The 13661-nt window shown below is 42.4% G+C and overlaps 1 protein-coding gene across 2 annotated transcripts in view; it reads left to right on the top strand.

Annotated features, from left to right (window-relative positions):
• The first annotated feature begins 1185 nt into the window (after positions 1 to 1185).
• The window catches only part of CMPK1 (cytidine/uridine monophosphate kinase 1), a 37558-nt gene continuing 25082 nt past the window's right edge, over positions 1186 to 13661 (top strand). Inside the window, exon 1 of one of the 2 annotated variants that reach the window (XM_036093442.2) lies at positions 1186 to 1444. In XM_036093442.2, coding sequence (XP_035949335.1) covers positions 1274 to 1444 — 171 coding nt within the window. In that variant the 5' untranslated portion in view covers positions 1186 to 1273. Of the gene's footprint in view, positions 1445 to 1651; positions 1802 to 13661 lie in introns of those variants that run through there. The other variant, XM_078073184.1, reaches the window with a different exon arrangement.

Raw genomic sequence — 13661 nt, 5'->3', positions numbered from 1 at the left:
TTATCTATCCATGAGAGAGAGAGAGAGAGAGGAAGTGTGTGTGTGGGGGGGAGGGAGGGTAGAGGGAGAGGGAGAGAGAGAATCTCAAGCAGACTCCCTGCTCAACCCCACCAACCTGAGCCAAAATCAGAGCTTAACCAACTGGGCCACCCAGGTGCTTCTCTCTTAAAATCTTTGAAGTCATCTAAGGACCTCCATTTGCCCCTTGAAGCCCATCTGAGTGTTCTTCTCAGGGGGTTGCCTGTCTCCCTTTCTATCAAATCATTCCCAGGAGCTTAAATACAAGCTCTAGTACAGCACTGCCCAGTAGAACTTATTGTAGTGGATATGTTCTGTATGAACGCTGTCCAATACAATTGCCACTACCACATGTGACCATTGAGCACTTGAAATGTGGTTAGTGTGACTGAAGAACTTAATTTTTATTTGTATTTAATGAGATTTTTCTCACATGCAGGCAGCAGAGAAATGGAGTTAAAGTTAAAGGGCTTCCCACTGCAATTAGAATATAATCCGAACTCCTTTCCATAACCAAAGGGCCTGAACGACCTGCCTGGGCCTACCTTTCCCACATTCCAGTCTCTGCCTCATTCCCACAGCTCTGGTCTCTCCGTCCTTTTCCAACACAAGCCGTTTTAGGTTTTTTTGCACGCGCTTTTCTTTTTGTGGGACACTCTATTCTAGTCTTTACCTGCTTTTGCTCTTCCCTATCCTTATGTCTGGGCCTAAATGTCACTCTTTACAGGCTTTCTCTGACTACCCTCTACAAATCACAACCACCCCTTGTTATTCTTCCGCTTTTTTCCTTCAAAGCCTGTGTCGCTTTCTCCCTTCCTTCTTGACTATCTACCTCTTCTTAGGTTGGCTTGTTCAGCTCGGCTACCTCCCCATTGGAATTTAAACTCCTCGCGAGCAGACAATAGGTTTCCTCTCGCGTGTGTCGCGTTGCAGACGCCAGCACAGGCCCGCCCATAAGGCGCGCGATGAAGGATCTGCGCACTGGACGAACTACCAGCGGAGAGATGAATGAGCCGGCAGAGGGGCGGGGACGAGAACAGGCGCAGGCCCGCACGGGGGGCGCTCAAGCGCAGCCCCTGAGGGGGCAGCGGAAACCCCGCCCCTTCCGGCCGCGGCGCGGACACCTCGGCAGCCACGGCGGCGGGGCCGCGGCGGGCGCCGACTCGGCCCGCCCTCTTCCCCCCCCGCCCCGCCCCGCGCCGCCGCCGGCCGGGCCGCTGTCAGCTCTCCTCAGCGTCGGGCCGAGACGCTGTGTATGCTGAGGCGCTGCGACCGCAGTCTGCTGCACGTCCTGGGCCTTAGCTTCCCGCTGCTGACCCGCCGGCCGCTTTTCCTCTGCCCTCACCGCCTCATGAAACCGCTGGTCGTGTTCGTCCTCGGCGGTCCCGGCGCCGGCAAGGGGACCCAGTGCGCACGCATCGTCGAGGTGAGGCCCGGGCAGCTGGCGCGCTCCCTGGGCTTGACCGGACGCCGGGTCGGCCCGTCCCGCCGTGCCGGGCGGTCCGCGCCTCCCCCCACCGCCCCCGGAGCCGCGGACTACGAGTCCCGGCGACCATTGCGTCGCCGGCGTGGCGGTGGTCGAGGGTCCTGAGGCGCGCGGCCTCTCGGGACTCGTAGTCCACGTCCGCCCGCCTCGGGGGCGCCCAGAATGGAGGGGGACCTCTTGGGGTCGCTTTGTTCCCGCGCCCCTCTTCCCTTAAAATTTGGGGACCAAGTTCGTCTTGAGAGTGGTCTGGGAGGGGGATTCAGGAGGATCAGCTTCCGGGGACCCCCGGCGCCCGAGGTCAGTGTGTCGCTGGCTGTGAGGTGGTGGGTGAAGGCAGCAGGAGCGCGGGTTCAGGTTAGAGGCAGTGCGCGCTTGCAGCTGTCTGGAGGGGAGACCGGTTTATCCACTCCGCCCCTTCCTGCAAGCCCTCTGTAAACACCAACACCTCCGCTAACCTAACCCTGGTCTTAATCCTGGAAAGGAACCCCGGGGGGCAGGGTGTTGCTTAAGGTATTCTGTGATCTGCCCGGAGCACTTTTCTGACCCTGTCAATGGGCAGTACCAGCTCTAAGGCTCAGCCCGGATTCGTGTGGTCGAAAAGCCGAGGAGCAGAGTATGAGTTCAAGCTTCAACCTCTGGTCCCGCTGCCAACTCACGCTTTGTCCATGGCCAAGTCACTTCCTCTCTCCGAGTCTCAGTTGCACTCTAGACCATAAGAGCTCTGTACCGAGATTTAAACTCAGTGTGGAATACCCCCCAACTCTAAAATTGTGTTACTTTTTTTGTTGTTGCTTCACGATGCGTTAAGGTTACTGGTTCAATTCTGTTAATTTTCGAAAGATAAACGTGGTTAGCTGCAGTGACACTGAGGAGAAAGGCTTATTGGAGAATCTGGGGAATGAAGTTGAAAGGAAAACAGGATATCTAGAAACAAGAGGCGACCAGTGGTGCTGTAAAACACCCAAACAATACCTGTGAAACTCGTGGACCACAAAAGTTTTGACCCAGAACTTCTAAAATAATGCCCTCCTCTGTTCCAGGACGTGGCTTATATTAGGGTTGGACTTTCATTCCAATCCTGTGTTTGTACAATCCACTCCTGTCCTTTATTTTATTTTTTTAAAAATTTTATTTATTTGACAGCAAGAGCAGGAACACAAGCAGGGGGAGTGGGAGAGGGAGAAGCAGGCTTCCCGCTGACCAGGGAGCCCGATTCCTGTCCTATATTTTATTCTCTAAAGAGCATCCAAAGAAAGTCAAATGGTAGCATCTACTTCACTACTGTTTTACAGCTGTATTGATAATTACTGATCATTTTTAGGAATAAAAGTGGAACTAATTCAACCAAAACCCCCGTAAATATTTTTCTTCTTGTTTTTGTTGATTCTTTTAACTTTTTAAGACAAGTGGCAATTGAATGATATCGGTGTTTTTTTTTTTTTTAAATATGAGATGACTCTTACACGTATATAGCATAATAGGGGACGGAGAAAAGATTTCAAAGTCAATATGGGTTCAAACCCTAACTCTGTCGTTTACTGTTTTTCTTTTTTTTAAGATTTTTTTTTTTTTTTTTTAGGGGCGCCTGGGTGGCTCAGTCGTTAAGCGTCTGCCTTCGGCTCAGGTCATGATCCCAGGGTCCTGGGATCGAGCCCTGCATTGGCCCTCTGCTCCGCGGGAAGCCTGCTTCTCCCTCTCCACTCCCCCTGCTTGTGTTCCCTCTCTTGCTGTGTTTCTCTGTCAAATAAATAAATTTTATTTTTTTTAAGATTTTATTTATTTATTTGACAGAGAGCACACAAGCAGGCAGAGTAGCAGGTAGGAGGGAGAGGGAGAAACAGGCTCTCCGCTGAGCAAGGAGCCGGATATGGGGCTCAATCCCAGGACCCTGGGACCATGACCTGAGCCTAAGGCAGTTGCTTAACCAACTGAGCCACCCAGGTGCCCCAGATTTTTTTTTTTTAAGATTTTATTTATTTATTTGAAAGAGAGAGAATGAGAGAGAGAGCGAGTACGTGAGGGGGGGGAGGGTCAGAGGGAGAAGTAGACTCCCTGCTGAGCAGGGAGCCTGATGTGGGACTCAATCCTGGGACTCCAGGATCATGACCTGAGCCGAAGGCAGCCGCTTAACCAACTGAGCCACCCAGGCACCCCAGATTTTATTTATTTTTTAAGTAATCTCTACACCCAACCTGGGGCTTGAACTCACAACCCCTTGGTGAAGAGTTGCATGCTCTACTGACTGAGCCAGCCAGGTGCCCCCACTCCCACCCCCCCATTTACTGTCTTTAGACCCAGGGAAGTTATTACTTTTAGCTGGCCTTTCTCTGTGAAAAGAGAGAAATAATACCTATCTAGTATGGTATTTGTGAATATTAAATGAGGTAAAATATCTGGCACACAGAGATGCAGATCATTTTTTTTCTCCATTTTAGACTTCCTGTTCTTAATTTATGAAGTTGGTTATTTCTACTTTGAAGTAATATTACTTTAAAAATTGGTTTATGACTGCTATATTTGCATGCATTTAAATATTTTGTTTCTGAATCATAATGTGGCTTTAAATATCCACACCCAAACTAATAATACTCAAATTACTCCACTGCTTTAAAAATAATCTATACATTCTGTAACTAGTATTTATTCTTTACTCTGTTCAGTAATGGCTAATAATGTTTTAAACCTGTTAATTATCAACTATAAGATTTCCATGATTAAATGTTTCATAATGTATTATTCTTTAATATTTTGGGAGTTATATAAGCTTAAATTGTTTTAAACTGTCATCTTCTTTAATGAAAATCATTGCTCTTGATTCCAGTTGCTGTAAACAATTAAATTGATTTCTACAAATTCCAAATAGCTTATAATTTAGCAATTGCTATCTCCTAGCTGACTAAATTAAACAATGGAATGTCCACAACAGTTAAGTCAGAGGTTTTTTTTTACTCCTCGTGAGTCTTTTGAGATTTTATTTATTTGACAGAAAGAGAGATACAGTGAGAGAGGGAACACAAGCAAGGGGAGTGGGAGAGGGAGAAGCAGACTCCCCGCCAAGCAGGGAACCCGATGCAGGGCTTGATCCCAGGACCCTGGGATCATGACCTGAGCTGAAGGCAGACGCTTAACGACTGAGCCACCCAAGCGCCCCTCCTCGTGAGTCTTTTGTATTTTGACTCAATTTTTATTTCATAGGCAAATAGAAACTGAATCCTAAACAATTGTAATTTGGGGGACTAAGTTTTTTTCTGTAGGGAAAAAGTTCTGTAACTCAAGGTTAAATTCCCTATCATGACAATGCTAATTTAGCTCACAGGGTACCTGAAATATGGCTGAAATAAAATTTGGGGAGGTGGGGAATTACATTGATTTCCAACTCAGGCTGCCAGAAGTACCTATTTGGGCCTGGCTATAGAATCTGAGAATATCTGGCCCTCCAGTGTCCTGGGACATTGCAGTTAGTTATGAGCGTATAACGGGAGAGAAGCTGGTTTGTATGTATATATGTATTTATTTATGTATTATCTATCTCTTTCTTTTCTCTCTTCCCTCCCTTCCCTCCCTCTCTTCTTTCCTTCCTTCAGGTGAGTTGTACCTCTGCTACTTACTCTCCCAGACCTTGAGGAAGAAAAGGCAAATCTGATACAGTATTTTGAAAGTGTTCTGAACTGGGATGGAAGAATTTGAGGGAGATTTGGGTGTTGACTTCACCCATTTATTATTTGTACTGGTCTTCCTCAGTTTTGTTTTATTTTCTAATTGTTTCTAAGTCTGTGTCCTCTTGTACTCAATTTGTTTTTGAAAATTAGCAGTTTTCCAAATCAGTGCAATCCTTTCAGAGTTAAGTGCTTAGAGTTATTGTGGAATAACTTGTTACTAAAAAATCATGGGGATACTCTCTCATTTTTTTAATTTCTAAAATTAAGCTTTATTTATATTGTTTGGCTCAAGAAAAATAATGGTGCCATAACCTAAATTTCTCTTTCACAATAACCACAATTTTGCATGTGTTAGCTGGAAGGATATTTAAACCTCCCCTCTCCTTTTTTTTTTTTTTTTTTAAGATTTTTTTATTTATTCATTTGAGACAGAGAAATACAGAGAGAGAGAGCATGAGCAGGAGAGGGAAGGGATAGGGAGAAGCAGACTTCTTTTTTTTTTTTTTTAAAGATTTTATTTATTTATTTGACAGAGAGAGAAAGCGAGAGAGGGAACACAAGCAGGGGGAGTGCAAAAGGGAGAAGCAGGCTTCCCATAGAGCAGGGAGGCCGATGCGGGGCTTGATCCCAGGACCCTGAGATCATGACCTGAGCCGAAGGCAGTCGCTTAACCGACTGAGCCACCCAGGCGCCCCAGAAGCAGACTTCTTGCTGAGCTGGGAGCCCACTCCGGGCTGGATCATAGGACCTGGAGATCATGACCTGAGCAGATGGCAGATTCTCAACCATCTGAGCCACCCAGGCGCCTCTTAAACCTCCTCTCTTTTAAAGGTTTGCTTACATAAACAAATTATGCTGAAGCTTATCTCAATGCCAGATTGCTTTCTTTAGTACCCCAAAAGCATTCTTGTCATCTTCTGTGTCATAAGTTTCTCCAGGGACTATATGGGTAACTCATACTTTGTATGGTCTTCCTACCTACTATGCTTAGAACTTTTGGGATGGTATTAACTTTAAGCATGTAGAAATCAGAAAATTGATTTTATTTGCCTTAGTGTTTCTAGTGCTGAACATTGTGCCTGGCACATAGTAAAAGCTTAATAAGTATTTTTTGAATCAGTGGTTTTAGAGGACACTAGTTTGTACTAAGTTGTAAAAAAGTTTAAAAAAATTTGGTCCCCAGGGGGCGCCCAAGTAGCAGTTAGCTCTCCCAGTTTCAGGACAGAAATGCTTGAATGAGACCTAGCTCTGTCATACTCAGATTTCTTATGTAACACTTCTGCTTACTCTCAGTGAATAAATGGTATGGTTGTGAAAATCTGCTGAGTATTCTAAAATATCCAAGCTCCTGATTATAAATCCCCAAAGCAGATTATGGCTCATAGAAGAAACTTGATAGGAAGATCCACTGAACATTAAGCTTGTTTAAGAATAGGCCTTTCTCTCCTTTTGGTGGGGTAGGATAGAGTAAGAGAGGTTTTTTAATAATAGAAAGTTTAAATTATCTGTAAAAGAGATAGTCCACAGAATTCTTGACTCTTCTGCAGTACTGCCTTTTTATTAAAGGTGGTTGTAACTTAGAATTTTTTTTTTTTTTTTTTTTGGTTAAGAACTTGTAGAAGGGGAGAATATATTGAGATATTACTATCATTACTTTTGAAAACTTCCTTTTTTTTTTGCCTTTCTGTTTTTAATTACAAAAGTAATACATACTTGGTTGGGAAAAGTAAAATCCCCTCTAATTCTGATGTCACTCATATTGGCTGTCTAGTTTTAACTGCTTCCACATCTCTTTCTCGATATTCTTAGAAATAAAAATGCCAGTGTATATATATTTTTTTACCTCCAGATGGGATTCTTCTATTTTCTACTGAATGTATCATGGATATCCTTTCAGGTCTTTACATATAGATTTAATTCATTCCTTTTTTTTTTTCTTTAAAGATTTTATTATTAGAGAGCTTGAGCTTGAGAGAGAGCTGGAGCAGGGGGGAGGGGCAGAGGCAGAAGCAGACTCCCCGCTGAGCAGGGAGCCCTAGGCAGGACTCCATCCCAGGACCCTGAGATCATGACTTGAGCCAAGGCAGACGCTTAATGGACTGAGCCACCCAGGCACCTGATTTAATTCATTCTTATTAGTAGCTGTAGAATATTCCATAATATGCATGTTCTATAGCATGGTTGTACCATTCCCCTATTGATGGACATTCAGGATAGTCTCCAGGAATTGTTTTGCTATTGCAAACAGTACTTCAGAAAACTTCCTTGTAAATATAACATTGCATATGGATACTGTTTTTGTAAGTAAAGTCCCTAAAAGTAGGATTGTTGAGTCAACATTTTTGAAATTTAACTGATAATTGTCAGAATACTTTTCAAAAACATTATACTTATTACATTTCTGTCAGCAGTGTATGGTTCTTTATTAGCACGGGATGGTTATCACTCACTTTAATTTTTGCAAACTTGTAAATCTCCTTTCTAAAATTTTTCTGAGTAAATTCCTCATTTTTTCCAGTAAGTCCACAAAGGTGAAAAGGCATTATTTATTTATTTATTTATTTATTTTGATATTTTATTTATTTATTCCTAAGAGACAGAGAGAGGCAGAGGGAGAAGCAGGTTCCCTACTGAGCAGGGAGCCCGATGCGGGACTCGATCCCAGGACTCTGGGATCATGACCTGAGCCGAAGGCAGACGCTTAACCGTCTGAGCCACCCAGGCACCCCAAGGCATAATTTAAAAAATTTCCTTTTACTTGTCATTTATTCAGAAAACAGTTTTTTGAGAGCTAGGCACTGTGATTGTTGCTGAGATGAATAAAGCACAGATCCTGCTGTTGAAAGCTTTTAGTTAGTGTGGAGGCAAGAAAGTTAATTGGTGACTACATAGAGTGGTAAGTTCTATGATACAAATGTACTAAATATACTATTTAGATAAGGGACATTTAAATTTCAGTCCAGTGGGTCAGGGAGGTCTTCCCAGGGTAGGTGATATGTCTGAACTCAGTTTTGAGGGACAGTAGGAAAGAAGCAGCTGGGAGATGTGGGGGAATAGAGCACACTTAAAGCAGAGTTACCCTTGAATAGGGTGATTGGAGATTTCATTTCTGAGAAAAGCCTAGTGAGAGTAAACCCATATGAGGTTGACCCAGAAAACACTTCCTGAGTGCAGACTGTGTGCTGTTATCTGTGTATGGGGGTATAGGCTTCTAGGGGCTTTCGATTTAGTAAAAATAGATAATACACTTAATAGAATTTTATGAGAAAAGATATGAAAAACTTTTGCAAATATTCAAGTTTAACATTACATTGTTTTATTTCTTTTTTAAAGATTTTATTTATTTATTTGACAGAGAGAGACACTGAGAGAGGAAACACAAGCAGGGGGAGTGGGAGAGGGAGAAGCAGGCTTCCCACCGAGCAGGGAGCCTGATGTGGGGCTGGATCCCAGGACCCTGGGATCATGACCTGAGCTGAAGGAGGCTCCCCTAACATTACATTGTTTTAAAACTGTTTATCTTGTAGTTTTGCTTTCTGAACTGTATTGTAATGTCTTCAAGGGTGGGGACTCTGTCTTTTACTCCTTCTACCTGGTGTTTGAAATGCTTGCTCATCTTTAAGATCTTAGCTTACAGAGATTCCCAGACGTCTCAGTTCATGGTGCCCTTAGTGCTCAGTAATTTTTTTCGCAACTAAATAAGTTATATTTGTTAAGTAATTAGGTGTGAACAATACTTAGGTATTTTCAAACAACTTGTGATCTTTGTCCATAGCTCCCACACCTCCCAAAACCCTTGGAATTTCCCCAGTGTTGAGAGTTACAAAAGTGTTTCTTGTTATGTTAATGAGGTGGGAGGGGGTGCTGGTTGACAGGAAAACCAACTGTTAGATCAGAGGTTTGGAACGTTCAGTCTCACCCCTCCCCCTCACCTCCAGGGAGGGGAGTGAGCCTGGATGTTTACTCAATTGCCAATGGCCAATGATTTAATCAATCAAGACTATGTCTTGAAGCTTCCAAAAATGAGGACGGGGTTCAGAGAGCTTCTGGGTTGGTGAAAGATTCAGGGAGAGACACTTGTCTGGAGAAGCATTAAAGCTCTGTGCCCTTGTGCTACGCATATATCTAGCTGTTCCTGAGTTATATCCTCTTTATAGTAAACCAGTGATCTAGAAAGTAAAATGTTTCTCAGAGTTTTGTGAGCCATTCTAGCAAACTAATCAAACCTGAAGAGGGGGTCTTGGGGCCCTCTAATTTATAGCCAGTTGGTCAGAAGTACAGGCAATACCTTGGACATGGGACTGGGCTCTGAAGTGGTGATGGTGGGGGGCAGTCTTTTAGAACCAAACCTTTAACCTGTGGAAGCTGACCATATCTCTGGGTAGATAGTGTCAGAATTGAGTTGAATTTTCACACACTCTGCTGGTATTCCGAGAATTGTGTAAGGGGATCCTGTCCCTCAAGTTGGAATTGGGTCCGGGAACCCCAAAGACTACCCCATTAGACCATAAACTCCATATGGGTGGAGAACCCTGAATTTCTGATTTACTCTCATGTTTTTAGTGTCCAGCACAATGTCTGGCATAAATTGATGCTCAGTGAACATTTAAGTAGATTTTGAAGCCATTCAGATCTGGGTTCCTGCCCCTTGGTGAGTTACTTAAATTTTTGCTTTTTTAGTTTCTTCCACTGAAAATTTGGGATATTAATTTACTTTTCATGGTGATTATGAGGTTTAACCAAAAATGTCTGGCAGAGTGCCTAATACATGTTATTATTATTTCATATATGTTAGCACCCCCCCCCCCCCACTTTTGCCTACTCTGTGCTTAGCCATAAATAGTCAATGAAGGAAATGCTTTGAGTGGTGTAAGTAGCTATACTTTGGGTACATTTTGGTACAAGTAGCTACATTCTTAGTCATTAGACTGAAGAGAAATTGAACTGAAAGGATATGAATTAATGTCAAAGTGTCATACCTATGTATTGTCTGTTAGGCAATATGTAGAGTTCAGATTCTAGAGTCAGACTGCCTGGGTTTGGTTTTCATCCTAACACCTACTGTGTGTATGACTTCAGCCAAGTCATTTAATCTCTCTGGGCTTAAATTTCTTCATCTGTAAAATGGGAATAATAATATATAGTATCTACCTCATGGGGTGGTATGCAGATTAAATGAGCTAATATATGTAAAGTTCTTAGAGCGGTGCCAGGCCCGTGGTATATCATACATAAATGTTAGCTGTTTTTGTTATTATCATCATCTTTTTATATGTTAATTTTGTATATCCCCCTCCCTCATCTGCTTTCTTTGACTTGATTGAGATGCCTACCCCCATTTACTCCCTCCTACTTTGGTAGCTATACAGTCTGTTTTTAGTGTTTGCCCTAGAAATTTTAAGCATACATGTTATTTAACTTAAGTCTAATTAATATTTTTACTTCCCCCCCAACAATAGAAATACCTTAGGGGCGCCTGGGTGGCTCAGTTGGTTAAGCGACTGCCTTCGGCTCAGGTCATGATCCTGGAGTCTCGGGATCGAGTCCCGCATCGGGCTGCTTGCTCAGCAGGGAGTCTGCTTCTCCCTCTGATCTTCCCCCATCTCATGCTCTCTCTCTCTGTCTCATTCTCTTTCTCAAATAAATAAATAAAATCTTTAAAAAAAAAAAAAAAAAGAAATACCTTAGGATGCTTAAATACTATAGTGATTTTTTAAATCCCTACAAATGACGTGTTAATGTTTTATAGCAATGATGTAATGTTTGTGTAGAATAACTCACATGTATACCAATTTGTCTATTCACCATTTGTTTTTGCAGCTCAGAATTTCCTTCTTTTTTCCTTAACAAGTTTCTTTAATCTGTATGGGCTTGTGGTTAGGAATTGTTGCTGTTTTCTCTGCATGGTGGGTTCTCTTTTCTAGTAGCCACTAAGAATATCATCCTTTTGGGGTTATGACTTTTTGGCTCTTTGATCTGACCTCCAAACCTATTTAGGCCTCAGTCTTTTCCCTCTTTCCCCAGTCTGTGGGCCATTAAATCCCAGGTTCTAGCCATCAGAAATTTAGGGGTGGGGAAAGACCCTAGGGCAGCCACAACTCTAACATGCACTCACTCTAGATTTGTGCATCTTCAGTTTAGCTAAATCTGAGTTACTCCTTTAATTTTCTGCGAGCTCAGTCATGCATTGAAAAATAATATATATATATGTATGTATGTATACAGGGTGCCTGGCTGGCTTAGTCAGTAGAGCATGAGATTCTTGATCTCGGGGTCATGAGTTTGAGCCCCACATTGGGTGTAGAGATTACTTAAGAAAATAAAGAAAAAATATAAAAAGTACTCCATTTGGGGTGCCTGGCTGGCTCAGTGGGTGGAGCATGTGGCTCTTGATCTTCGGGTTGTGGGTTCAAGCCCCATGTTGGATATAGAGATTATTTTAGAATGAAATCTTAAAAAATACACACACACACACACACACATATCCAACTACATGGGTTTGCTATGCAGGGAGGAGTCTCTGAGTGTACATGTATATCCTACCCCCAAGAAAATTAGATGCCTCTACCTAAGTCTTAGCTCAGAGCGCCTCTTCAGTATCGGTTCCTTCCCTTATCCTTACTCTCTTTGAAATCTACTTGATGTACACCCTTTGGGTTAAAGTTTCAGTGACAGTAATGGGTTAATCTAAATACCACATTCTAGTTAAGATTCTGATGGGGAGAGTACTTCATTCCCTGAGGACCTCCCAAAGTCACATAGGAGTACAGTATTTTTTCTAATGGTTGTCCTGAATTGAAATTCAGAGCACTTCAGAGAAGTTCTCTAGTAGTGGGACTTTTAGATCAGGTAAGAGAGAAGGGGTGGGCATGGGTGATAACCGTCTTATTCTTCATGTCATGTTGGCCTAATCATACCGACTCTTGTTAACCTTAAAGCTAATACCAGTTGCCTTTGAAAATGTATTTGCTCTAACATTTCTGTTGCTTTAACCTGGCAAATCAAGAACATTTTTATAGACTAAACATGTGATAAGAGCATCTAGAATTTAATAGAGATTTGAGTGGATGTATTGTTTGCCAACAGTTTTATGCAGCCTGGTAAATAAAGCTAACAAAAAACATTACTTTGGTAAAGGAAAAAACACCAGTTGTTACCTACCATTCTCAGAAACTTTCACTTTGAAGGACTGGGTCCCATGAATTGCTTTCTATGCCTGGTTTCCATGTCTTTTCCAGAAGACCCATAAGTTGGTTTTATTCATCATTAGGTTATATCTTATATCAACAAACAAATATGCTTAACTTGGGGCTACACAAAAGACTGCTTCCCTGCCCCCTATCTGTTTGGAACTTCTATCATGTATTTGTCACTGGTGTGTGCCATTGGAAAGTATTATGTGTTTAATTTAACCTATAAGATTTACCTTTATAATTATGGTTTAGGTAGATAACATGAATTAATATTTTCTTGGTGTCTACAGCGAGTAGAGAGACAGCCCAGACGCTTTGATTATGTGATTGGGAATTGACTTAATGGCTAACATAGGTTTTTATATAGTGGACAATTTTATTTGCTACTTATTTAGTGATTATTGGGTGAGGCAGGTGGCAAGTGGAAATGGTAACGGTGTCAGAAGCGGTAGTGGTGTCAAAAGGCAAGAGTGAAGCAGGGATGATCAGAATCTGGCTGAATGGTAGATAGGCCAGATATGCCTGGCTCTTTGTGTGTGGGTAAAGTTCTCCTCTCATCCCATGCTAGGATACGACCGAATGATAAAGTACATCAACTTTGAGTTTCCTCTTTAATTTCTACCAGCAGATTCTGTTATTTAAAGGCAGTAAGGAGCTTGAAGGTGAAAGACTGTCTCTAGGCCTGTCACGTAGGAATTGCCCCAGAAGCCCACTGTGGATTAATAGTCAGACTTGGGTTCAAGTGCTGGTTTCCTCTCCACTAACTGGCAGATCGGTTTATCTCAATGTTCCCTTTTGTAAAAGGAGGGGTATAGAAGTAGGTGGTCTTGCCAACTCTGAAACAAATCTGTATCCCGGGACTTCAGTATTAGATAGCATGTAATCCAGTGTATTCACACTCAGAGGCAAATTATCCAGTTGCCATGAATATGTATACCTTCTGTGCCATTCTGTGCTGTATGAATTGTGAGCGTCAAGGAATTGTATTTAATAAATTCCTGTGTATTTCATGTTTACATAGAGCTTCAGGCTGGTAACAAAGAATGTGTAAGGTGGGAAAAGGAATAGCTTTCTGAAATAGAATTGTGTATGTATGTATTTTTTTAATTACAAATATGTAAGAATTGGGGTATTAGGACCAACTTTCTTACAATATAGCATAGAATTAGAAAGCATGTAGACTTTGAAGTTAGATGTTGGTTTGAATCTCAGTCTACCACCTACAGCTGTATTCGCTAACTTTTCTGATTCTGTATCTTCATTTGTAAAGTGATGATAATGCCAATCTCACTGGGTTGTTAGGAA

This window comes from Halichoerus grypus, chromosome 5 (genome assembly GCF_964656455.1).
Source record: "Halichoerus grypus chromosome 5, mHalGry1.hap1.1, whole genome shotgun sequence".
Taxonomy (NCBI): Eukaryota; Metazoa; Chordata; class Mammalia; order Carnivora; family Phocidae; genus Halichoerus; species Halichoerus grypus.
This window is presented reverse-complemented; position numbering and strand designations above follow the sequence as displayed.